Below are 27,808 nucleotides of genomic sequence, written 5' to 3'. Positions count from 1 at the left end.
CACGATAGGGGTATTGACTTGTATGCTGAGCACTACTCTTTCGGGTATCCTGGGGTTTTTCCGACAGTAATTACTTCGAAGTAATTTACTTAGAAGTAATTACTGCAAAAACACTTTGAATTTTATAGGGGTTTGTGGGTTAAGGATTTAAAAGGGGCGGGGAAGGTTTTGGGGTAGGGGTATAAGTGTAGGGGAAGGGAGGGGCTGGGTGAAGTGATTTTTCGAAGTAATTACCATCGGAAAAATGACATGTAACACTCTGTTGCTGGTGGAGACCGTGCTCAGAGACAAGGACGGCAGACTGGTCATAGTGACGGGTTACCTAGAACACATGAAGCTCTGCCTGATTAAAGTATATGCCTCTACCAATGCTGCAGTCTTCTTTACGCAAACAATCAACACATTTGACTTAGACTTTCCTCTGTGGGCACCCTCCTTTGGAATAGTCTCCCCCTGCGCCTTGGGCAGGATCTTCTCAAATTCTGGAAGCTCCATAAGACTTTCCTCTTTTCCTCCTCCTTCCCTCCTCTGCTAATCTCACAGTTACTGTATTGGTGTCCTTGGCCCTTATGCATCTTCGGGGCCTCGACCTCCCACACCGGTTCTTCCCAGCTCCTGTCTATCCACAGCACTTTGCATCTGCACACCCTCCGCCCTGGAGACTCGCACTTACAACGCCCACGGCCCCGGCCGTGTAGCACTCAACATTCCTAGCACTTCTTCTATGGCTCACCCTCGAGCTCGGACACCCCAGCACTTACCGCCTCTTCGTTTCTCTTCGTTTCTGCACTTGCACGTTCTGAATACTCACAAAGCATGGTAGGATCCTCCCTCTCCCTCTGCTCTTAATAATGTGTTGTAATGTATTTCCCACCCTCCCTCCCTGCCCTGTATTTCCCATGCACTTGCGCATTCTTAATGTACTGGGCCTAGTAAGATTGTTGTTTTTGTTCTCCCCTGTTTTTGCCTGGTCGCGCTCTGAAACACTTGTGTACGAGAGCGATATACATAAAATATCATTTCATTCATGTCCACTCTGAATTTAGTAGATATTTGAAGAATACTCCACCCAGAGGTACAGGGTACTTCTTTTATTCCTATCCCCATAACGTATATGTCCCAATTGAACTCACGGAGAGGGAACATGTGCATCTTTTCACTGAGGCCACAAATTTAGGCAGAACCTCATCCAAATTATTCCTGCTGACTGTCTCGCTCTGGAGACATTGCCCACGATCTCCTATTGCAACCTGGAAATGTAATCCCATACTATACTGAAAGATGCAATAGATATTACTTAGCGGATAACACCTGCTCAGCTTCTGATCCTACTATTTTGGGGGAGGCATTCAAGGTCACAATTAGAGGGGTGTGTATCTCTATCACTGAGGGAATCCTCAAGACCCTGATGTCACAGTTGGAGCAACTGGGGAGACAGATAATGAGGACAGAAGGCTCTGCCGACAGTAGAGTGGAAGGGGAAAGTACTGGCAAAGTATTGATTTGGTTACTGAGGTCGGACAACCCCCATACACCTATCCCTTCCATACATACAGATGAGGGGGAATTGTGCTACCAACAGGGAATTAAAAAGGCAGCGTTTGAATCATACTATACAACGCTTTATGAATGACGGAAACAGACTGCATTGGAAGAAACAGACGACACCTTAGAATTGATAGACCTTCTGACAATTACGCCGATACAGTCGACATAACACAATGGGCCTCATCACGACCTCGGCGGTAACCCTTAAATTCGGCGTTAGCGCTATTACCGCCAGATTTAAGGGTCCGCCGAATGAGGGTCTCGGCGGATTTCAACCCAGATCTGAGCTGGTGTGAAATCCGCTGAGAATTCACGCTCATACCGCCGGCGGGAAATTCGCCGGCGGTATGAGCGTGAAATTTCCCCATTGAGCCCAATGGGGAATGGGGCATTCCCAAATGGGCTCAATGAGGAATGGGGACTTGCAAGTCCGCCCAACTCGTGATCCCGCGCTATTAGCACCAGGGGCTATGGCGGTCGCGCTAATAGCCCCTGCGCTAATAGCGCCGGCCCTACCGCTGAGGTCGTGATGAGGCCCAATATGTTGGTGACGCTACAGGAACTACAGGTGACTCTCAACACGTTGTCAAGGGGTGAAACTTTTACAAAGCAATCCATGATCAGTTACTAGATCCACTCCTACAAACATTGCTATGTGCTCATGATACGGGGCACTTGCCTAAGACAATGGGCCTCATTACACGGATGGCAGTGAACCATGGCGCTATTAGCGCCATGGTTCATGCCGGTAAAATACCGGCACCGCCTTGGTGGAAAGGGGAATTACCGCCCTATTCCAAGGTTGGCGGGGCGGTAATTCCCCCTTCCACCATTGCCCTTCCCCATTTTTGACCCATAGGGCTCTATGGGAATGGGGAAGGCGCTAATTACGGTACCGCAAATTGCGGTACCGTAATTAGCTCCCTGGTCCCTTTGCGGGTTGGTTTTTACCGCCTGCAAAAAGCAGGCGTTAAATTCCCCAACCTGCAAAGGGACCTCGTAGTAAGGCGGTAAGGATTTACCGGTACCAGTAAAATACCGGTACCGGTAAACCCTTACCGCCATCTGTGTAATGAGGCCCAATGAGTGAAGCCCTTATAGTCCCTATCATGAAGCCAAGAAAGGACCCCACAGATCAATGCTCATTCAGACCATTGTATATGTTGAATATGGACACAAAGTTGTTAGGGAGCCTGACAGCCAATAGGTTAAAACCATTAGTTCCACAACTGATCCATCCAGAACAGGCTGGATTCAGCCTGGGCCGAGACACTACACATAACTTGTGTAGAATTCATTAAGTCATAGCAGAAACCTTTGGTAGGGATACAGAGGACACAATATTGTGGGCCTCATCACGACATGGGCGCCGGCGCTATCTGCCCTACCGCAGAACCCCCGGCGCTAATAGCGCCGGATCACGAGTTCGGCGGTAATGGTATTCCCCATTCCCCATTGAGTCCATTCGGGAATGCCCCATTCCCCATTGGGCTCAATGGGGCAATTTTGCGCTCATAGCGCTGGCGGATTTCCCGCCGGCGGTATGAACACAAATTTTCAGCAGATTTCCCCCCAGTTCAGAGCTGGGGCGAAATCCGCCAAAGCCCTGATTTGGCGGACCCTTAAATCCGGTGGTAATAGCCAAAGTCGTGATGAGGCCCTGTCTCTAGATGCCACCAAGGAATTTTATAGGATAACTGGAGCCCGATGTTCGCTGTCCTTTGAAGTTTCATACGACGGATACGTTCAATGCACCAAAATCCGACAACAAGAGTGAACATGAATGATTTGCGCTGGCTATGGAGCGTTTAGCATGCCTGTGTCACGAGCAGTATAATGACATTGGTATAACAATATATGGGGAACAGCACCTGATATTGCTGTATGCGGAAGGTTGTATCTACATGATCCACATAGCTCTATCCCCTGTGTTCTGGACATTCTGAAAAATGTGGGAGGCTTTCGGGGGTCTGCAGAAACTGGGGCAAGTCCTGTATCTTTCCACTCGCCCATGACACCCAGAACACTTCAAATACTTGGGAATAGAGGCATACCATACTCCAAACAACACATATATTAATAACACTGCAGATGTTGGACAAGTCCATTGGATTTGGAAGCAATTTCCCTTGTGGCCATTATAAAAATGCTAATACTACCTCACTTCTTCTACTACTTCGCCAATATTCCATATTTGATCCTGCAATACTTTTTTAGGGAATTAGATATTAAATTGTGATCTTTACTATGAGCTGAAGGCAGACGTAAAATAGCTCTGCGGACTCTGCACAGACCTGTGGGAGAAGGGGTCTCTCGTCTCCCAGATTGTGAAATATATTATCTAGCGTCACAGACACAGACACAATACGTAGCGAGTGGCTAGCAGATGAAGAAATAGCAGACACTAGACTGCTAAGAAGCACTATGGCTCCCTATAATATGAAGGAGGCATTATGGGTGCCCCTGGCTAGTGGGGTCCGTCCCGATCTAGTGAAACTGGGCACTTGGATTTGGTTTCAGACTTGCAAGAAATTGAAGCTAGGCACGCCTTTCTCACCAGACCTCCTGCTGGGAGTCGGCCTCAGGTTGCTGATGGCGCTCATGACCAAATACGCACAGTATGGTAGGCAAAAGGACTGGCTTTGTGGGGGGATTTGTGTGAGGATGTGTTATTGAGCAAACAGGTTCTCCCAACTGCTCATACTCACGTATCACAAACACAGAAGAACCATACTCTTTCAAATCCCATAAGTGACTATTTTTTCCTACAGTGAAACGAATTCACCCTGCCTTTGTGTACCCTCTACCTTTGTACCCTCTGCCTAGAAAGCGGTAGTGGTGTCAGGGATTCAACCATCCGCACGGAGAGTGTGCGCTCGCCTGGGCGTTTTTAAATTCTTTTTTAGGAAATGGAATGATGGGAGATCAACCTCTGAAAATGTGTGGGGCTAATCCACACACATTTTCTAATGCTCGCCCCACAACACACACATAGTCCAGTGCACTCTGGGGGACACAGCCAACAGGCGGAGTCCTCCCTGTCACATTTATTTGACAGGTGACAGTGAGGGGTGAACGAAAACATCCAGTGGAGAAGGGCAACACCTTCCTCCTCCCATGGCCAGTCTAATTAAATATCAAAGCCTCCATGAAACCGCCCTGTTCTATTGTCTAAGTTCTGTGTGGTGGCGGTGCATACTGATGAGAGTTAATTGAAGCCGGCCTGCGAATATGCCTGACACAGAACTTAACAATGGGCAGGAACACTAACACCTCTTTGATATGCAATGTGTCGCTTTGAAGCTAGCTCCTACCCCTCTGAACGAAGGGCAGTGAATGTCATGTCTGGGACAACTGTTTACAGTAGGCAAACTCCCTTTCAGAGGGTCGAAGTATGTGATTTCAGGGAGACAGAAGTCTGTTCTCACCACAAACTTCAAGGGAGACCTGCACTTTGAACAAGAGCCACAGAGGGCTCAGTTAACCAGAGAGACACTTTGATCTACAACAGACAGGAAGATGGTTGGGATTTAGGAGTACATGGTGTCACCTCTTACATTCCCTGCTGCAAAGCACTCTGGTACTGACCTCACGCATAACAGAAGATTGTTGGTGGGGACCCCAGATTGGTTACTTAAGGTAGGCTTAGCCTGCACCAATCACTGGGGCCCATTTGGCTTTAAAAGAGGGCTGAACCCCTCAATCTGCAGATCATCTGAAGTCTTTACCAGAAGCAAGAAAGAAGAACTAAGCATTGGACCCTGGCTGAGGGTATAGTCTACCTTACAGCTTCTGCCAGTGAAGGAAGGCCAGGATTTCCAAGAGCAAGAGGGAAGCAAGATCCATCCCCTAAACATCTCCCAGGGAACAGAGGGAGATACTGGACTCAGGGGACCCATCCAGTAGCTCCAGAACTGGTACCCAGCCAGCACACAGCGTGCCCTGCTAGGTTCTACCAGAAAACATCCTAGGTGGGAAGTGCCAGAGAGTCTCTGAACAAAGGGCAAGGCTGTTACCTGAAAATACTCTCCTCAGCTTTGGGCGGTCCGCCTTGAAAGAACGCTACAAGCCCTATGAAGAAGTTAGGAGTGCCACACAAGCAACAACCAGCGTCCATCTTTTAAGGACAATTTCAAGGTAGTCGAGGCCTTGAACTGCGACCGACTGCACCACTCACTGTTGTCACGCAGTCACTAAAGCCACCCGAGATGCCTCGACCAGCATTCCAGATCCGCCAACCAGCACAGAGACAGCAATTCTTGACCCCTTAGCCGCCATATAGGCCAGCCTACAGTCGTCCGTCCAGCCTTGCTTGCCAAAGTGCCTGCCGCCTGATACCCGCAGTTGTCTCCCATCTTGAACTCTGCTGCAGGAGCTGCAAAGCGTCCTGGTACCGACTTGATGCTGTTGAGCATCAAGAACATCTCAAGCACCAGGTACATTGTGATTCGGTCCCCCTGGTCCTTTTCCGAAGGTCCCTAGTGACATTTACAACCCCTTGCTCCCTTGGTGCTGAAACCAAATAACCTTGAATAGTTAAGACTGATTGCTTTACCGACTACCCTCCTGTCAGTATCGAGAGTGCATCCCGTTCCTTCGTGAAACTGTCCATCCTCTGTGTTCCTTTACAGTGTGGGTTGTATTTTGTATTGTGCTAGAACTGTCTGTTGTAAAAATAATAAAGTAGATATTTTTATACAACTTTGACTGGACAGTCCCTTTTATCATTGGGTAAAAATTGTATTTTCGCTGTGTTGCAACTGACCAACGATCCACCACCTTGCAGAGATAAGCCTGCCGTTCATCCATGTTACCAAAATTGGATAAGAAGGTTTATAATTGACTTGTGTTCCAATCTGTTTGGATCCCTTCTGTTCTACTAGAGATGTGGGGCTGATTGATAGTTTAGAAACGGATATTCATCCCTGGAACACTGGTGCCCTGGAAGTTGATTTGTCACATTGGTGGCCAATGGTTGTATCAGTTGGAGCCTTGCGCACAGCTTAGTCACCCAACGATAAAAGTACTGTTGCATTCAACGTTTAGTCACTGCTAGGTATTAGCAATAGTCAGGGAGGTTGACATCGAGATAGTAAAAGACATGACCAAGGATGTCCTGCGCATCTTATGTCAAGAGAGGGGACTTCCCTGCACTAAGGTTAATAAACCAGAGTTGCTGACCAGCCTCCAAGCTTGGGTCGGTTGGGGAGAAGACCCCAGGGAACGGGCTAGGCCCTGTCCAGAACGGACAAGACCTTCCGGAGGGGGAAAATGACAAGGATGACAGCATGAGCAGAGTTTCTCGCCACTCATCCCGCCGCGGGTCAAGAGTGATTTCTCAACACTCGAGAGCGTCAGTGAGGTCAGGGGCTAGTGCATCATTCCAGAGGTCCCAGGCCTCAGCACAGTCTCTATGTGGCCCAGTAATTGTTACGGCTGTTAATGAGATAGTGGCTAGAAAGCCCTGCTTTGAAGAGAGGAGACTAGCGCTAGAGGAACAGAAACAGCGGGACAAGGTCACCATAGAGCTGCGCAAGATGGCGCTTGAAGAGCAGAAGGAGGCCAACAGATCCACCTCTAGCGAAAGCAGCAGTGGCTCAAACCAGAGTGCCCAGGATAAGCCCTGACGGCACATCCCCAAAGACGTAGTACTGGCTTATGAAGTGGGGAAGGATATGTTTGACTGGTTTGAAGCGCTCGAGATGGCTTTCAAGCTACAGGAGGTGGATGAGGTACTGTGGGGTACAGCAGGGATGAGTCGTTTACCGATACCAGGGACTGATGCAATTCTTCAGTTAACTCCAGAGGAAAGGCTCTTTTTGAGGGCATGAAGGCAGCCCTCCTCAGGAAGTTCTATAAAACTCCAGAACAGTATCTCAAGAGCTTCAGAGAGTTCGAAAAGAAAAGTGGCCAGACATTTGAAGTGTTCACACACTTGTTGTTGAAATATCTGAGCGGGTGGGTGACTGGTAACAAAGTTGACGCATTTAAAGGGATGTACAATATGATTGCGTGTGAGCATGTATTGAAAAACTGTGAGGTTGACCTACACCAGCGTCTTGTGGACAAGACTATCACAGACCCTAGTGAGCTTGCAAAGGCTGCCGACAGGTTTGTAAGTACTCGAGTCCAGAAAAAGGCTCAAGCGAGCACACCCAAAACGGAAGAGAAATCGGCAGACAAAAAAGTAAACAAGGATGGGAAGGACAAAGGTCCAACCCAATCCTATTTGAAGTCAGGTCCGCATAAGAACGAAGGGAAATCCCAAAACTCTAGTTCAGCCGTGCACACTGAAAAGAAGAGCGCATGCGCCCCTAAGACTGGGACACCTGTGTTCTCACCACCCAAATGTTGTTTCGTGTGTAAGGAGCTGGGTCATAGGAAAGGGGATCCTGCTTGCAAGGGCTTACCCAAGCAAGCCATAGTAAATGTTTCACTCATGGAAGAGGCCATAATTAGTGTGGGCCTCTTAGAGAAGGACTTCCCACTAGGCCAGGGATTGATTACACTGAATGGGAACGGTACTGGGTCTCCAGAAGAGATCCCAGTTGCGAATAATACTCAACTCTATCTAGAACATGTGTATATCAATGAACACAAAACTCTTGCAGACGGAGACACCTCGGCTAGCATCACTGCTGTCACCCGGCAGTGGGTACAGGCAGGCCAGTTTATTGAGGGACCTGATTGTAGCGTAAGTTGGTTTGATGGAATGAGCAAGTGCCCCTTGGCGATGGTAGAGTTCAGCTAGCGAGCTGAAATGACTCAGCGCTGTGTAGCGGTGAACAACTCCATCCCTTTCCCATGTTTGTTGGGTAATGATCTTCTAGATCCCGAGATAGTTGCAGCGGCTACCCGATCGAGAGCCAAAGAGATCGCCAGATTGAACACTATCAAAGCCTTAGGCCAATAGTGCTTCCAGAGGGCTTATTGGAAGGATCATCGTAGCTGGTAGCCCCTAGTCCATTTCCACAGACTACTGAGTCGACTAATCCTGCGGCAGAGGGGCTAGTAGCCACTGAGGACCCTACTTTGGTAGCAGTGACTTCAGAGCTGCCCAGCGCAGTGCAGGAACCTGAGGAGGACAAGGTGGGCGCAGATCTGAAGGGCCTGCCCAAGGTGGATGAGTTTGCATCAGCTGGAGGCCCAGGTCAGACTGACTTCTTCACAGCCCAGAAAGAGTGTCCCACTCTGGCAGGTCTGCGGAAGCAGGCGGAGGAGCAGGCTAAGAGCGAGGCCCCTGTCCTGTTCAAAGTGTACTGGGAGGATGGACTCCCGTACAGTGAGCGAAAAGACTCTGAGGGTGAGGCCACCAGAAGGTTGGTGATTCCCCAATGCCAGAGAAAGTTCCTTTTGGATTTGGCTCACCAAATTCCTTTAGCGGGTCACTTGGGAGTGACTAAGACATCAGACCGGTTGTCTGAGTACTTTTACTGACCGCAGTTCGGCATAAAGGTTAAGGAATTTGTCAGGTCCTGCCCAATTTGTCAACCTTCTGGCAAGTCAGGTGGTGCCACAAAGCGCCCCTTAATTGCACTACCCATGGTTGGGCAGCCTTTCCAGAGAATAGGCATGGATATTGTGGGTCCCTTGGATCCTCAAACCAGCTCAGGGAACAGATATATCTTGGTGGTGGTAGACCACACCACAAGGTACCCTGAGGGGGTCCTTAAGAGGAGCATCAAAGCCCCTGCGGTTGCAAAGGCTCTGATTGGAATATTGTCCCGTGTTGGATTCACCAAGGAAGTCGTTTCTGACAGGGGATCAAACTTCATGTCAAAGTATATGAAGGCTATGTGGGAAGAGTGCAAGTCACCTACCGGTTCTCTACCTCCTTCCATCCACAAACCAATGGGCTTGTTGAGCAGTTCAACAAGACCCTGAAAGGCATCATAGGTGGCTTGGAAGAGCGCCTGAGGAGAAAATGGGATATTGTCCTCCCATGCCTACTGTTCGCCTACAGGGAGGTGCCACAGAACGGAGAATGGTTTATCCCCTTTGAGCTTCTGTTTGGACACCGTGTACGAGGTCCCTTCAGTCTAGTGAAGGAGGGATGGGAAAGCAAACCTTCATCCCCTACACGAGCTGTGGTGGACTATGTACTCGGCCTTTGGTCTAGATTGGCAAAGTACATGGAACAGTCAACAAAGAACCTAAAAGCCAGTCAGGAGCTAATGAAGCGCTGGCACGACTGGAAGGCAATAGTGACAGTCTATTCTCCAGGCCAGTGGGTGTGGATTATGGAGCCTGTCAAACCCAGTGCCCTTTAGGAACACCAACTGACAGACTGTCATTGTTTACTGGGACCGTTTGCCGGTCTGTTTTCTCTGACTCCAGGTCAAGCAGATTGGTGCACCCATGATGTGGAATCTGGAGACAGTAAGCCGGTGAAGAGTAGGATTCACTGGATGTCCGATAAGGTCAGGGACACCATCAAGGAGGATGTTTCCAAGAAGCTGTCCCTTGGAGTGATAGAGCATCCCACAGCTCCTGGGCTAGCCCAGTGGTACTGGTCCCTAAAAAGAACAGTGGTGGGAAGACTGAAATTCGCTTTTGTGTGGACTACAGGGGGCTCAATTCTGTCATGAAGACAGTTGCTCACCCCATTCCTCTGGCAGAGGAGCTCATTGATAAGCTTGATGCTTCCAAGTACATGAGTACCTTTGACCTCAAAGCAGGGTATTGGCAGGTCAGCTTGACAGACGGAGCGATAGAGAGGTCAGCATTGTTAACCCCGGAAGGACATTATCAGCTCACTGTGATGCCCTTCGGATTGAAGAATGCCCCTGCCAATTTTCAGCGGATGGTTAATCAGGTTTTGTCTAGTCTGGAAAACTTCAGTGTTGCCTATTTACACAACATTGCTGTCTTCAGTCACAACTGGGAGGATCACTTACCCCACCTGAAACAAGTGCTTGAGTTCCAATCTGTTCGGATCCCTTCTGGTGTACTAGAGGTGTGCGGCTGATTGATGGTTTAGAAACCAATATTCATCCCTGGACCACTGGTGTCTTGGAAGTTGTTTCGTCACAAGTGGGTCACTTATAGAAAAAAGGGGGCAGAGAAACTCTCCCTTACTACTGATTTGTATGTTTACTTTTAAAACTCCCAAATATATGTGCCTCAGTGTTTCTCACTTGCGCATAGGACCACAACCATCATCTCTTAAGATACCATTAAAAAACAAATGCATTTGTTGCATAGGCCCAAAAAGTTGGGAAGCAAATTGACTTGTATTACTCCGCCCCATCTGCTCAAGAGTTAAAAAACAAAAGAAAAAATGCACACATTGACACCTTTAGTGTAACTGCATTACCGGACACTTGGCTCACCGAACCACTAGTCATTGATGGGTGAAATGTCCTTCCCACTATAATCACACAGGCACTCAAGGGTCGACCTAAGGGGGGACTGGCTCTGGGAGTAAGGAAACCTCTGGGTCTGATCCATATTCCCACTACATCCAAGAATCTATTAATTTATAGAGTTGAACTCTCGAGTCGGCTAATAATTATTAACATCTACGATCCACCCTACACTAACGCACATGAGGTCATCATGAAAGAGGTTCAGGAATTTTCTACCGGTTGGGTCGGCTCACTGCCTGCCATTATATGTGGGGACTTTAATGCTAGGATACCTCAAATTTCTAACTGTAAGGAGCTACAGGTTGACCACTCTTCCTCACTGAGTGACAGGCAAGTCACACCCTGCCAACGTGGAAAAGCCTGGGCCAATCTACTATACCTGGCTGGATTCAATATGATCAACGGAGCATGCCTGTCAGACTCCTCCTCACTTCACCAGAATAGGGCCTAAAAGTGGGAGTATATTTGACTATATCTTCTCTACCAACGTTTCGCATATGCTTATTGACATGTGCATATTTCACAGGCAAGAGAGCAATCACTTTCCCCTCATAGCAAGCTTGGATTTGCTGTCTTCTTCGATGATCCCAGTTGCAGCAGGGTCTCTAGAGGTTAACGCGCAATGTAACCAATTGTCTTGGAACGACCTCAATATTGAGGTAACATCTACATTGGCATGCTCCATACTTGGAGACTTCACATAGATTAGCTCCTCTATTGTCGCTGGCCATGCACCCGAGGTAGCCCATCTGATATTTAACATTTATGAAACCTGTGTGGAGGACATTATGAAGCAAACCTTGACCAAATCGACTGCCTGCACTTGCATCATCGTTGGCCCAAATAAAATACATCCATTCAACTTTGACAAGTAAATTAGGAAAGGAAAAGAGCCTTGCGCAAAGACCTTTGAAGACTGGCACATGCTGGACTCTCTTCTGCAGGATTTGTTAGTGTGGCTCGGACTGCAAAAAAGGACTACCCCAGATGGCTTAAATTGCACAAGCATCAGGTGCAATGTGCCTTATGGAGAGACTTACTACTAGCATCTCTTAATAATAACACTACCCTGTTTTGGAAAATCATCAATGGGAGAAAGGCTCTGAGGTTGTCTGATCAGGATTGTAGTACTCATGTCGGATCCTCCCTGTGGGGCACTGAACCTGTCATCAATATGCCAGAGATTGACTCTGCAGCTTGGACTTTTAACAAGACCCCAGATGACATCTACAGGGTTATATTGGCTAGTAAGTCATCTCGAGCACTGGGCCCCAACGGAATCTGTAATCGGCTGATAAAATCTGACCCTGAGGTCTGGGCTAATGCCCTTTATTGGCTCTTTCATTGGATCAGCGAGATGCAGAGTATTCCTGCCTCTTGGCAGGACAGTTTCATTGTCCCAATGGCCTTTTAAAGATGATTATTTCCTTGCACCAACCGCAGACGACCTCATACTCCTTGACTTCACCCCGGGTGGGCTCCAAACCTCATTGGATTCCTTGCAATCATTTTCTGATGCAAATTCCCTCAAAGTTAATATTGCTAAATCTGAAGTCAGAACCATCTTGAAGTTACCAAGGATGAAGATCTGCCAGATTGCGGGTGCCATTTGGTCCTTCGCTCAGTCAGACGGTGGGTACTCTCTAGGGGCTCTGCTCAGACTATACCAAGCCTAAATGTTGCTGATTATTCTATATGGAAAAGAGACCTAGGCCCCCCAGCTCCAGTCTGAGCTCTCTAAACCAGAATCCATGCTATTAAAAAGGTTTTTTAAGATTGCCTTCCCATACTGCTATGGAGATGATATATTTGGTACTTAACTTCACTCCAATTCTGATCTGCTACCAACTGGGCATTCTATCAACATACTGGTGGCTGGTTAATGCTGCAGATGCCTCGTTGAATAATCTCATCTACGGTATCTTGCGGTCTAGAGCAGGCAGTATGTCTCCATGTTCCATCATGACAAGGGTTTTTCTGAATGGTGGCTGGCGATGGCTCCTGACAATGTTCTTGGCATGCCCTATAAGCAGTTCAAACTGACCATGAAAACTATACTCCTTACCGTAAGTAGGGAGCAATTGACTGTGAACCTTGCGTGTAAAGGTAATGCCTCTCTGTACATTGAGTACATTCAAGATAGGGTTCAACTTCCTAGTTACATCTATCATTTTATGGGCCATTCACTTATTTGGGACTACCGCGGAATAAAGTTGAATGTTGTTAAATCCTGGAAATCATGGGAGCATGGCATAAAATCCCTAGGCATGCGAGAATCCGTCGATTGTGTAGTGAAAAGGAACTGGAGTCTGCCAAACATCTCTTGGTCAACTGTAACTTCTTGACAAAAATTGCGAGAAACAGCACTGAGATCAGCTGGCTTGACCCCAACCCTCTCTGGGAACGATCTCTGGTCACTTTTCATGTTTGCATTACGTACCCCACTTTTCCGTAGAAAAAGTGGGGTACGTAAGCACAAATGTTAGCATCTCTGACGGATTGACATATCACTGTAATTGGAATGTGCAAACGGAATGTGATTCTCATTTTAATGTGGTATTAATTGTGCTTAAATGATTTTTTGTATTGAAAGTTGACAGTTGTTAACTATAACAAACAAAGCTAATTAAAAAAATGTAAAAATATTTCAAATTCAGGAGCTAAACACATTATTGTTGAGTGAGTCAGGTTTTCCTTTTCTCTTTGATGATATTCCATGGATTCATTCCATAAAATCTAAGGTCGACGGTTTCTGCGGTTTATTATCACTTTTTATTGCATTCATCATGACTAATACGGCATACTGATTTCAGAAATTATTGGCAAGACAAACAGGGGTATTATGGGCATCGGTCCACATGTATTCCTTCTGTTGATATTACACATGAGGATTGGGTAGAGGTACACTACTTAATAGAGTCAGTTTCTGCAAGGGAAACATTGTTGCTTAATCCCCAGGTAGACCTACAATCTGTTATCACTTTGGCCCAAAAGTGGCTACCTCTTATTTTCTAGGCAATTTATCACCCTCTCGCTCCACAATCTTCTGCAGATCGTGGGCCTGCATCCACTTGCAGTTACCTAAATAGGAAAATTATAAATCATTTGATAGATTCCATATCCCTCATGTTTTTTTTTAAAACAATAAGGCAGGGTTGACACACAATTCTATATTCAATCACGGTACAGGTCATAATATTGACATGGATCCTATGCGTTCAGCATAATATGTTCTAGATCAAATTCCGAACCCAAACACATCACTCAGGTTGTGGGGTCAAAATATGCCTGGTGCCTCTGTCTGAGGACCGCCACATATCAAGAAATGAACAGTTTAGACTGGCATCCTTTGGTTCAACTATATTCCTGCTCTAATCTCGTAGTTAAAAAGCAAGGGCATCATAATTGGAAATGCTGATAACGGTCTTATTCTCCATTAGTCAATAAAATCCGACGCAAGATTTGGAAACTATGGCCAATTTTGAATGTGGGCTATATGGCAATTGACAGCTCAAGGTTTGTGATCAAGTGTCAGAGAAAGCTTAGAGATCGGTTGGTATATACTTATCAAGATCGAGAGGAAGAAACCCAACAGGTTCTGTGGTCGACCACGAAACCAAAAGGACTTAGTCCACGTGGTCAATGCGCAGTGTGTGCACAAAAGCAGAGGACAACATCCATAGATATTGTCTGGCACACAACATGGGAATAGAGATACTACACAAATTGCACCACCTCTAATGTTGTATACCTAACAACATGCCCATGTGGGCTGTGGTATGTTGGAATGACTAATCGCTCAGTGAAGACTGGCATTACAGAACACAAATCATGCATCAGAATGAGAAGGCTAACAGCACCTATGGTGAATCATTCTGTTGCACTAAAACATCCACCAGAATCCCAGAAGTGTATTTGCAAGTGCAAGAAGCAGACTGCAGATAGCCCAAGTTACACTCAGATTGTGGGTTGGATTAAGATACCAAACGTGCCTGTATATAATGATCTAGATGTCTAAAACAAATATCAGAAAGGTGAGTATGATGTCAACTGTAACTCACTGACTAACCAGAATGCAAAGGTCTTTGGTAGGGTATGCTCCCAGTAAAGCTATCAGTGTATAATAAAAGAGTGAAGGATTAACCCGCCACTCTGGGGCCACCCGCAGTATCCAGAGAACTGCACATACCGGCAAGGAATGAGCTTGTGATGGTAGAGGGGGCCTCAGGGTGCTGCCTTAGGGATCCGACTGTGCTGCAAGAGTTGTTGGCTTCCCATTTTTAATGGTCTATCAAGAGTCTAAATACTGAGGTACAGCAGGATCTGCTGCACAAACAAGCTATCTGGATAGACCACATTTCAGAGAAATGTATCCCTAAGAACATAGCCAGAGTGGGAGGATAGTTTGGGTAGGTACGGATGGACAGTGTCATAACCTTGAACCCAGCAACTACATCAGGTAACAAGATTTTATTGTGGATAACACCACAAAGTACACTGAGCCTGTACCTCCTTGGAGCATGACTGCTGCAGTGATGGTGTGCTCCTTGATTGGAATATACCTTAGGCAACAAATTGGTAACAAGAAAGGCACAGCCACTCCAGGTCACGATCTAGGTGATCTCAAAGAGAGCCTCCAAAAATCCCAGACCCCTTTAAAATCCTCTTCAGATACTATTGTGACTATGTGGAGCTTGTTGATGCTTCTCTGATAGCATTGAGAATCTGGACAGAGAAATTTCAGCAGGCATTTGGGAAGTGGAGTGACTGCCTTTAGTTTGCCCTTAATCGTGCAGACTAATGTATTCTGGCCATAGGCTGTGGACCATCATGTCCCAGTGAAATGAGAAAGGGAACAAACACTCAATGGAGCTGTGCATCTATTTGGTAAGAGTGCTAGGCCACTGTTCAAGTACTATGCCATTAAAGCTTTTACTCATTACATATTTGACCATTATCCTTTCAGGTGACAAAAAGCATGCACAAGATGATGTGAGCTGAGGCAAGAGTGTTGTATTTTGTGACAGTGGTATCAGTGCAGGTTTTGGCATACTGGTGCCGGGGTCAGAGTACCAGGGTAGGCACAATTTCTTCAGGAACAGCATAGCAAGACCATGATCCAGTAGGTGCAGCAGTGAGAGTGCCGAGAGGTGCTGTTGTACCGAAGGCCAACGCAACCTGCGGACAGCTGTTAGCGCTGAAACTGTGAGGGTGTTACACCCATAAGAAGGCGTGTATGCACTTCACCTTTGATGTAGTATGACGCTCTAGCTTCTTTCCCCAAGTGTTACTTATTCTGTATGTTCCAATATCGCCCTTGTTTCCTTCCCTTCCTTCATCATATCTCATCCTTCCCGTCTTCTCTTTCCCAGTAGTGACCTCACTAGGAAGGAAGGAATTCGACAAGACCTAACAGATTTGTAGGTTGATCTCAACATGTAATATCTCAGCAACAGTCACCTAATCTACTGTACTATCTACTTTTGATACCATCACTCAACTTTAAAGAATTCAACATTGCAGCAATGAAGTTCATGTATATAGCTTAAAAGCCAATCATATTTTATCTTCAGCAGCATTAGAAATGCATGCAGTCTCATTTGGGAAGTACAGTCAGTATCTGAAAAGAGTAAACATCTCTACGGGGAAAAGCGTCATCCTGCATCACATTCTGAATACTCATAAGGCATAGTAGGTTCGTTCCTTCCTCCTTTTAGCCTCCACGGCTCTTATTAATTATTGTGTTTTTGTGTTTTGTAATGTATTCCCTCACCTTGTGGGCACTTTGAAACAGTATTTTACTTGTTGTATAAGCGCCTAAAAAGCAAACAATTAATAAATAAGGAAGCAGTTGCCCCCCCCCGTACTCAGCGCCTGTGCTTCCCCACGCTGGACTACACTCCTGGGTAACATCAAGTCAAATCCCACCCGGATTTTCAGCTGATAACAGCCTTTGTGGCCCCTGTTTACAAGGATGCCACTTGAGTTAGTTGAAGAGTAAGTAATGGAAGAGCCATGGTTGTTTCCTTTTGATTTTCATCAGTAAAACATCAATATTCACAATTATTGTTTCACTTCTACAGTGCACTCAATGAAATAAAATAATATTAGAAAAAACGTAAGACAAGTAAAAATACCTGTGAAAGACTAATACACACAAATCTGGATGATACCATTAGCACTAGTGTTATGGTAAAAACAAGCGCGTAATGACAGAATTAGAACTTAACCTCTGATACACTACTTTAATACTCATGTACAAATCATAATCTTCCATTCTTACCTTGCATTGAATTAATAATATCCAAGAAAGAAATTATATACATTAAGAGCTAAATTATTTGTTTGCTAATAAATCAATACAACAAGCTTATCATGAGATAAAATCTCATTTTGGGTATGTTTATATTTAGAATGAAATAAGATGGACGCCATGCTCATGATATTATTGTGTTTAATGTCAAGGGATAAAGTCATCAAAACTACACAAATGTATCATAAGATAAGACTTATCAAGACGCCACATAAATAGATGCCATTGTGTAATTATGGTGTCCTTGTGAGCGTGAAATAAGCATGGTGCACCAAACAGAGAGACACTCTGTTCCTTGACTGCAATTACAACTTTAAGGTAATCCTTTACCATAATATTGCCCTTCTCTTCACACATTTGATATGGATATTTTCCAAACACAAGGGGATAGATCCCTCATCAATTTCCACTTCCTTTCAGATATTACTATATTGGAACCACATATTTGAAGCAAGTATACAGAATGCGATCAGGACATAAATAAAAGAATATGGTTAGTCAAACAACAAGCCTATAATATAACTATGAAATATATTATTATAACATAACTAATCAGGTCGTATAAAAGTTGTGATATAATTATTTCCTGTAGATTCACAAAATTGCCATGTGGATCTACATTGAGCTAAAAAAACTAATCTTCCTGATGAGCCATACAAAAAGCAAAACGTGTGTTGGGGATTTTATGAATCAATTACTATGTTATGGAGATCTTAAGATTCAAATACTCCATAACTGAGGATCAGATTAATTAGTACTATGAACACTCAATGAATGTACAACCTCAACAATGAGGATATTTCATGGAATAGGGGAATATTGATGATTTAATCAACAAACATAATGTATTCAAGAAATGTATCAACTAAGCATTCTGAGGAAGGAAATATAAGTAACATTATCAAATATCAAAGGAAACAAATTGAATGATATATCAAAATATAAATCGATTCAACAAAATATCAAGATGAAAATATAAGCACTTATAAACATTGTCTCAATTGAAACTTAAATAATCAATCAATTCAAGTTCAACACTGGATTTTCAAAATCAGTTCTTGACATTTTTCAAGTAAAATGTATTTTTAAGGAAGAAGGACATCCAACTAGTAATATATACAAATTTGAAGACAATATAATGGAATTTTGAGTGTGAATTCAAACACGTCATTGTATAAAGAATACTTTTCTTGTTCTATAAACTTTAACATGGTGTTCGTTTTTATTTCATTTAAATGAATTAACCATCTTTTGACACTTGTAAAGCGCACAAGTAACCACATACTGTTACTACGAACCTTCAAACAATTCAACATTGACGGTGAATCACTCATAATGCTCGGCCACTCCATTGCCAACAGTGCAGTTCATGCACATGGCTTAACAGAGCCAACTTTCTTTTTCAATTCTTTCAGTGTGATGTGATTTATACAAACTTAACACGCATTTTCGAGATACATATTACACAGTATTTACCGCCAAATTAATTACAACTTCTAAGCCATATCGATACAAAATATATAATAATACAAATACACAGTAGATTACGATTATTTCATTTTAAAACCTGTTATACTGATTTATAACTAACATTATTACTTCTCTGTGATTACTCACCACAAAGTTGTTAACTTACCATGATCATTCCTTCGCAGATGCTAGATATTTCTCATGTTATCTGTATTACATGTGTACCCTATCCATCCTGTCTCTTTATATAGGTATGCCGCTTTGTACGCCCCTGTCCTCCTCTCGTGCTTGGTCGCAGGTGCTTTACTGATAACCACCATATCACACCACTACGCTTACTCTCTCCTATACACCATCATTCAACTAGAACACAGCTATACTATGACACATTCGGCCTAGCTGTTCTCATACCAACATGACCCCATGAACACCTCATCATCCTAATAAAAAACAGCTAGCTGAGCACATACCGGCTAGCTTAGGTGTCTCCTCAGGCCTAACGCAGCCAGAACCCAGTCTGGGTATCCACCCTCCAGATTGAACACATCCAACTGATTTCCTCAGCACCACACCTACCGCTAAGAAGCAGCTATCATGCAACAACCACACCAGCTGCACACATATCCAGTGCACCCAAGCACCATAAGACACTCTCTTTCCGTCTACTGACTTGAACTACGGTTCCCGAGGGCGTTCAACCTACCAGCGCATTGAGATCATGCCAATGATACATAAGGCGCTATATAAATGCCAAGTAACATAACATATAAAATAGTCCATAACCTCATAATTGCTATGATTAGACCTAATGGTCTGCATGTTAAACATTTTATCCAAAGGTCATATGAATGCAATATTTTTCATATTGCAGATATAATTATGTAACAGATCTTGTCTCTTTTTGGCTAAGGTCTCATATTCTATTAAGAGATGTTGACATGTCTCTTTCATATCTTTTTTTACGGACTCTGCAGTTTTGTTTATCTTCAGAAACTTTCTTTCCGGCACCCAATTCTGACAACACTTGCAATTGGTTCAATCTAGTAATAAAAGTTTTTTCAGAGCAACTCGTATTTTATCTCTAGCTGTGTTTACAGTGTTCAGTCTGACTTGGGATGTACAGTCAGAAGCTGAAAATTGTAAACATATCTACTGGGGCACAATGAGGTTCCAACCCTTTGTTGCTGAAGAAGCATAGGGGAACTACCGCCTCTTCCTCCTGTACACAGCACTTATGGGTGGGGCAATCCCATTTCGGGGTGATAGCCTGGTTGATGGGGGTCCAAAACTGCAAAACTGGTACAGTAGTCCTAGATGGTTGGCATGTCCAGTAATTTTGTTGAATTAGATTAGTATTCTTGTGAGTATTGTCATGAGAACTCCTATTGTATGAAGGGAAGTTGTGCTGTGTGTCATTGCAGGTGATGACGGGGAGGTTATATCCGTATGTGTATGGGTGAAAATGATGCACCTGGAATGAAGACAAAGGTCACATTTGTATAGCGAGGTACCTTTTTTTAAACTGGATTCTTGGTTATACTTAGTGATCTAGACATGTTTTGCCATTGATGCTTTAACTTGTTACATGCATGAGCTTCGTCTTTTCACCTCTTCCCTCTCTTCTCCCCAGCCAGAAGCCACACCACTTTCCTGCAAACTCCCCTTCTTCTAGCCTTGAGCCACCACTAGGCAGGCACTGTCTTATCCCCATCCACCAGGAGCCTTCTCTAACAGGGCATCACTGACCCCTGACCCCCTATCCCCAACAAAAGCTGCCTCTTATTTGGCCTGCCTCCCACTTCTCACCTGGGCCCCGGTGGGTCTTCTCCATCCAGATGTAGCAGTTATTTTGGGCCACGCCCGTCTGGGAGTCCAGGAAGGGAAGGCGCATGCTGCGTTCTGCACACAGGCGGGCATTGTAACTGCGGCAGTGCTCGATGGCCTCGCGGTAGAAATCTTCCCCGAGCCTGTGATGGAGAAAAGAAAACAGAGAGAGAACTTGAGCCACTAATGTTGCTGAAAAGTGCCCTGGTGGAAAAAGACACAACTCCATCATGCGACCGTGTCACAGAATTCTATCCTTGCCCTGGCAATTGAAACATGATCGTCAAAGAGCTAACATTGTGAATGTGTGCCCACATGTATGTAATTAAGAGAGGGGTATGCTGTGATCAGCTGGAATGAAGATTAGAAGTGCTGCCTCGTTAGACCTCAACGAAATGGCATAGGCCTGGTTCCGGCCTAAGTGTCTGAAGGAGGGCCTTGCAGAACAATGACCTAAGAAGTGAAAATTGAATCCTCACTTGGGTAACTTGGTTGTACCTCTGTATACTGTGTAGCCTGATTAATCCTCACCTTTTTTTCCCCACATGTTTTCTGTGGTTTCATTATAAGCTGACACCGCATTCACAGAGGTTTATTGTATTTGTGATTCAACTCTATCTGAAGACTTTCTTTTTATGGTATGTTTCCAGTAAATAGATATCACTAGGGGTACTACCCACTTTTTTGATATCGGGGGACCTGTTATGAACGGGGAAGAACACACTTAACGCTACAATTACACGGAAACAGGCTACCCCTCCCTTATCTACATTCACTGGTGAAAAACACAACATTCCCAATCAATGAATGCTCATATACCAAATTGTCTGTTAAAAACCAATTAATTGAATCATGTTTTCAACGCATGTAAAAACATCAGGGCATCACATAGAAAACACAAAGCACAGCAATAGGTACTTACTAATTAGTTTACGCCGTGGCACAGTTAATGTAACGTACTGAATGAGAAGACAGTGCTCCCACAAACGGGTTAGTGCACCATACCCTGAGCAGATGCAATTTAAACAATACTACAAACAATATGAATTTTGGAAAGGGGATAATAACAAAAAGGCACACACGCTCCACAGCGAGCTGTACCTAACATATACTGGAATGTGATATGTTATAGATTGGAGACATGAGACAGACCGGGGCCCTTCTTTCACGTAAAAGTGTTGGAGTTCTTCCAAAGGAGGTTTAATATTCTCACAGTACAACAGAGTTGGTCGTGGTGACTCGGGGATTGAATCCCCCTAGGGAATGACTAGCAAAAATATAATGTCTAATCAGAGGTAGCTCGACACACTGCGTTTCGGCCCCACATTTTGGAAACGTCCATCTTGAGACGTTCTTCACAGTATTAGGAGAGGGCCTTCATCAGGACGTGGAATTCTTTTAAGTGTGAAAATGAATCTGGGACACTCTGTTTTCCTTTACCTTAATGTAGAGCATGTAGGGCTGTGGACATTCTTCTCTTAATTAATTAAGATGGCTTGGATCTTTCGACTTGGCCTTGGTCACCGAGGCTCATCGGACTTGTTATGTGTTAGGGAATCGCTGCCTAATAATGCTCTGCTGTGTCTCCTTTATAGAACTCTATATTATCCTTATAGTATATACATTAAGATAAAGGAAAAAAGGGTGTTCCAGATTCATTTTTTATTGAATATAAGAAGATTGATGAGGAAATACAGGTGGTAAAACAACAAATATACAAGAGGGGTCTCATAGGACAGCAAGTCAATATTGCTGGTCCCTTTCGAGAATCTGCGCCATGTCCTACTGAAAAAAAAGCATTGTCTCCTGCCATCCACTTTTCCTCAGGTGCACATTTGCAAACGGTTTTAGTACAACATTTCTAATTTTTGAAGGCAGTCATTCTGTTCGGATACCGATAAAAACAATGTGGAACTAGCAGTTGTGTGGTCTGGAGTAGATTAAATGCAGACAGGGCACAACATTTGCACTCACCACTAGCCATTGGCTCGTGATAATTGCCCTTGGAGAGTAAGAAACGGTGCACTGTGTGCGTGTAGAATTGAGGCGGTGAGTGGCTTTTTATGGCTCGCTAGTAGCTTGCAACTTGACATTTTTATGCCGGCATGAATAACGTATACACATTGCAAGCTGTCAGACCGAAAGTCACTTTCACATTGTGTTGCCAAAAAATCTGAACCATCTGAGACACCCTAGCTAGCTTCAGATAACGATTCCTGTGCAGGACCCCAGTTAACAGGGCATGAACTGTCCGCACATTAACCTTCCGGGCATCCATTGCATGACATCCATAATTTAAAAGGCTGTTTGCCTTGAATTGCATCTTATGCATAATGGCATCCTGCTAAAATCCTAGCAATTAACACCCACTTTAAATGATCATCATCTTTGCAGAGGCCTACCCCGCAAAGTGCCCTCCCTTGCAGGCTGTCTCTTTGTAGCTTTCGCGGAGAGCTTCTCTCACAGGCTGTTGCCTAAAAGGTGATCACGAGCAATATAGCCACATCTGAACCGTGTGCCATGGTGAGGATAGCCCTGTTGTCTAGCGGATGCCCATCAGATGAATATTTGCTGCTCTATAGAACTTCCCAGTATGCCTAGAGGCTTAGGACCACAGTCCCCCCATGATTTATGAACTGGACACTGCTGGGTGCCCATTGACTAGTATGTTGAAGAAACACTGCAAAGTCTTCGGTATCACATACGTAAATGGCTGGGTTTTACAATGACTGGCCTGCCGAGTAGACTCGAAGTCTCCAGCTTCTGAGCACCTATCTTGGTACAGCTGCCGGGCAGCTCCCTGTGGGAGTACCCACCAATAACCCAGACTAGCAATAAGAATGATTAGTCTCCTGCTCAGCCAGAGGCTAGTGAGAAGCTTTGCACTCCCTGTAGTGTTTACGAGAGGAAGTTCTTCACCACTGTTGCTATAAATAGGACGCAAGATTGAGATGCGTCTGTATTTCGCAGTATAAAGCTATGTGACCATAGTTTCAAGAATGATTACATTTGTATTTCATTATTTAATGTTGTTTTCTGGCAGCTACTAAAAAATAATTCTTGTAACACGCAAGTTGATGCCCAGATTAATGGCGTGAAAGCACGGTTGTATACGAATTGTTCGTTTTACAACTGTTCGAATTACAATTGACCTTTTCACAATTGACCGAATTGTGAAGGTCAATTGTAACATATATGTGGGGGGAAACCCCCCACAGCCCCCCACCCAACGCCAAACCCCCCAAAACCCATATATATATATATATATATATATGTATATATATATATATATACGGTCAATTGTGAAAAGGTCAATTGTGACCCTTTAAATTCGGTCAATTGTTCATTCGAACAATTGTAAACGAACAATTTGGGTAATACCCAAAGCACAGCACTAGATCAAACACTATTCTGATCTGTATGCCAATGAGCAATATTCCAACGTGCCCACGGTCTTACAGTCAGTGGGCCCCTGGCATTTTGATTTCTCTCCTGAAATCATCGACGATTTGATCATGAAGGCCAGTTCCTCTAGGGCGGCGGGGCCTGATTATCTTAATAATGCAATGCTGAAATTGAATCCCGCTGCGTGGGCCCAGATTCTTGACACAATTTTCCGAAAAGTCTTAAGATCACAAATTGTTCCTTTATCATGGAAGACTTCCATAATAATTCCAATCTTCAAGAAGGGAGTCCGTAGCCTTCCATACAATTACCGGCCAATTGCATTGCTAGATGTACCAGGAAAAATCTTCACTAAATTAATCTTGAGAGACTTTAATGCATGGGCTTTGAAATATCATTTACGAGATCCCCAACAAACAAGATTTGTTGCCGGCATGGGTACCAACATAAATTTGTTATGTTTGCATGCTATTAACTCTCAATGCCAGTCTACAAAACAGGCCCTCTTTATTGCATTCGTGGACCTACATGCAGCGTTTGATTCAGTTTCCTGCTCATCCTGCTGGCAAAACTGCGCAGAAATCAGTGTCCCTCAACTTGGTTTGATGCCATCCAAGCACTGCATTCCAACACCGCCGTCCGCATTAGACTGTCCTTAGATGGTTTACTTTCGGATCAGATCCAGATGGCCAAGGTTTGAAACAAGGATGCCTATTAGCCTCAGCAGTCTTTAATTACTTTATTTATGACGCTAAGCATGCTTTTGCAAAGGTCATTTCAGACTCGCCAAAACTCAATAATCACCCAATTAAATCATTAATGTATGCGGACGACTTAGTCCTCATATCAAAAACTCAAGTTGGCCTACAAAACCTTCTTTCAGCCTTTCAGCTGTACATACAGCAAAATGAACTCAAGATAAATACAGGGAAAACCCAGATAGTGATATATTCACCAAAAAGATCTGGGCATTCAACATTCCTATGGTCCATTAATAAGATCCCATTGTCTGTGTGCCATCCTATATTTATCTTGGCATTTCTTTCAAAGGCAGCGCTGTTGCCAATAGTCAGATGGAGCGTGTTGATTCGAAACTAGCCACAGCAATCTTCCAGGCAAAAACTATAATGCATAATGCAGTACATTTTCCGTTAAACCAGTATGGCATTTTTGGACCATGAAAACAGTACCATGTCTCTTGTATGGACTCGAAACCTTAGCTATAAAGACTCGTTTTCAGTTTGATAAATGGGAGTCCAAATATTGGAAACAAATTTTACAGCTGCCGCAATGTCTTCCAATTGCCTGGGTTAGATATGAGCTATGGCTGGTTTCTCTTCGAGTGCTGTATCCGTTGTGATTATGTGCACTCTTTGGAAAGTGACTGATATACACAGAGCAAAATGTTATCTTGAAGATTTTATCTAACTATGTATTTTCTGCACAACACTCTTTCGTGATTACATGGTTGGGCAAGATGTATCACCTCATGGCAGACACAAATATATCTCAATTAACCTGTTAATTTCCAATCCCGACAAAGCCAAAGCCAAGATCTAAGAAATGGATTGGATCATAACACGAGAATTATGTTTGCAATTTTAAGATGACGATATTTGCTGATTCGTGCGAAAAAAGTAAGCATTCTGCCACAGTATCTGGAGAGAGCACCTTTGATGAAATTTCGCTCTGGTATTCTGCGTTTACACTTCAATTTATGACCCACAAAGGATGTTTAAACTAGGCGAAAGTTACTCCTGCCACGCGACAATTTTTGCCGCTATTGCTTGAATGAGGACATTCGGGAAACTCTGCCACACCTGGTGACTGAATGTGCAACACTGGGAGGTCTTAGACAGACACACTTTTCTCATCATTGTAAATGTTGAAAATCATTGTTAATGTTGAAACACTTGTGTATAGGCGCGTTATAAATGCCATATCATATCATATCATATCATACCTGGGAGGTTTAGAAGGTGATCAATGTTGGTCCGTGATCCTTTCTTTCTCACATATGCCAATCCAAATTGCTACTGTTAATTTTCTGACAAGTTTAAAATTAGAAGGCACTATGAATTAATAGGCAATTTGATTTCTACTGTGCAGTGTATAAATTAGTGGCCATTGAAGTAGTGCAGCATCAATCCAATAGTATATGCTGCACATGATGATTGATTAGATTTCTTTTCCCTTCTTTATTTGTTGCTTTTTTTCTGTTACTATCTCTATATTGCATTTATATTCTATGTATAATTTGCTTTTAGTAAGATGTCTTGCATGTTGAAAGTATCATGTTTTTATACATTGACAGTTTTATGTATTATTTTACTTATACATTTTTGAAAGGTTGATTTAATTCAGCTAATTCAAATTTTACATTTTTTTTTAAAGAATTTGTTTTCTGTGCCCAAAAGGTTGCATTATTATAACAACCTGATAAGACCCTACATATTTTTAGTATTTTGTATTGGTATTTTTTTTGTGTTTTATTAAGCGCCTTAAACCAAAGCGCTATACACAGAATACAGATCAGTACAATAAAAATAAATAAACAATAAAATCCAGGAAACAATCACTCCAGGATGTTGGAGCAGGCAAGATTTTAGAGAAACACAGAATCTAGAATAAACAGAAATAGAATGGAGAGAGAGTGAAAGAACATTCCAATGAAGCGGAGCAAGAAGTTCAAAGGAGCAAAAACGAGACTGAGGAAGAGAGTGGCGTGGAGCCTGAAGTAAAAATTGAGAAGAGGAGCAATGATAGTAGTGTAGTATAGTAGTGTAGTAAGATAGGTGGGAGCAAGACCATATAGAGATTTGCAGACAAGACAAATAACATTTAATTTAATTTGTGAATGAAAAGGCAGCCATCCAAGTGTCACGAGAAGAAGTGATAGAATCCTGACACATGAAACAAATAAAAGAATTAAATACTGATTTAACGGGAGCAATGCAGGAGTTAGGGAGTCCAAACAGGGCAGACGAACAGTAAAAGAGTCAAGAAAAAAATTAAAGAAGAAATGTGTTTGATGCTTGAAAGGCAAGAAATGGACGACATTTGCGAATATTGTAGAGATGAAAGCGGCGGGAATGGGAGGTCAAAGAAATATGATAGGAGAAGGAAACATAGATACTGAGATTGCATCCCTGGCCCTACTGCCCACCTGTCTTCTAAAGAGCACAGTTTGTGTTTTCAGTCTCACTACCAAAAGGTTACCCAGGTGCTCCTGCAAACGCTTTGTTTATCATTAGCTGAAGAATTCCTTGTGCTATGGCATGAGGAAGCGTAAAGAGGTCAACCTTTGGACATCTTCCAAATCCCCTTGTAGAGTACAGACCAACATTTCTAAAATCTTATCATTGAATGTGTGGAAACATTCACTTATGGGATAGGGTAGATCAGACCTATAGGTAAGCCGATTACCAGCCGCGTACGCTCCCCAAAAACATGAAAGTATTTGCAAATAAATGAGGAGTAAAACAATCCCAACAAAAAAAGGAAAGGACTGACACACAAGAAAGAGTCTATCCCTTCCATCACTGAGGATGCCAGCAGAGCATAGACACAGGAAGGGGGATCAAAGGATCTTGATGCACCTTCTGGCCAACACAGGAAGGCAATGGATGCTGTTCAGTTGGTTGGTGACTGGTTTGCCGTCCCTGCTTAAGCCCAATATGAGCCTACCGGTGGGTACTTGACTGTTTGCATCCTTTCAATGTCATAGGTTGCGCAGCCTGTGTAGACAGCGTTGCAGTCATCTGCTGGGAGTTGCTCCTTCCGCCACGGGCGGTTTTCTGTTGGTAAGTAGGGTAGGATTATTGTGAGGAGTTTAATTTGAAAGAACGCCGATTTAACTTCAGCACTAGCCAGAGGATGG

At 43.9% G+C, this 27,808-nt stretch overlaps 1 protein-coding gene across 4 annotated transcripts in view; it reads right to left on the bottom strand.

Moving 5' to 3' along the window:
- DPF1 (double PHD fingers 1) overlaps nt 1-27,808 on the bottom strand; it is a 989,286-nt gene that overhangs the window by 550,221 nt on the left and 411,257 nt on the right. For all 4 annotated transcript variants that reach the window (XM_069644470.1, XM_069644468.1, XM_069644467.1 and 1 more), the window contains exon 2: nt 20,506-20,666. In XM_069644470.1, coding sequence (XP_069500571.1) covers nt 20,506-20,666 — 161 coding nt within the window. The remainder of the gene's footprint in view (nt 1-20,505; nt 20,667-27,808) is intronic.

Source organism: Ambystoma mexicanum, chromosome 2p (assembly GCF_040938575.1).
Source record: "Ambystoma mexicanum isolate Mex_15411 chromosome 2p, UKY_AmexF1_1, whole genome shotgun sequence".
NCBI classification, from domain to species: Eukaryota; Metazoa; Chordata; class Amphibia; order Caudata; family Ambystomatidae; genus Ambystoma; species Ambystoma mexicanum.
The sequence above is the reverse complement of the archived record's forward strand: the minus strand, read 5'-3'. Positions and strand labels throughout refer to the sequence as shown.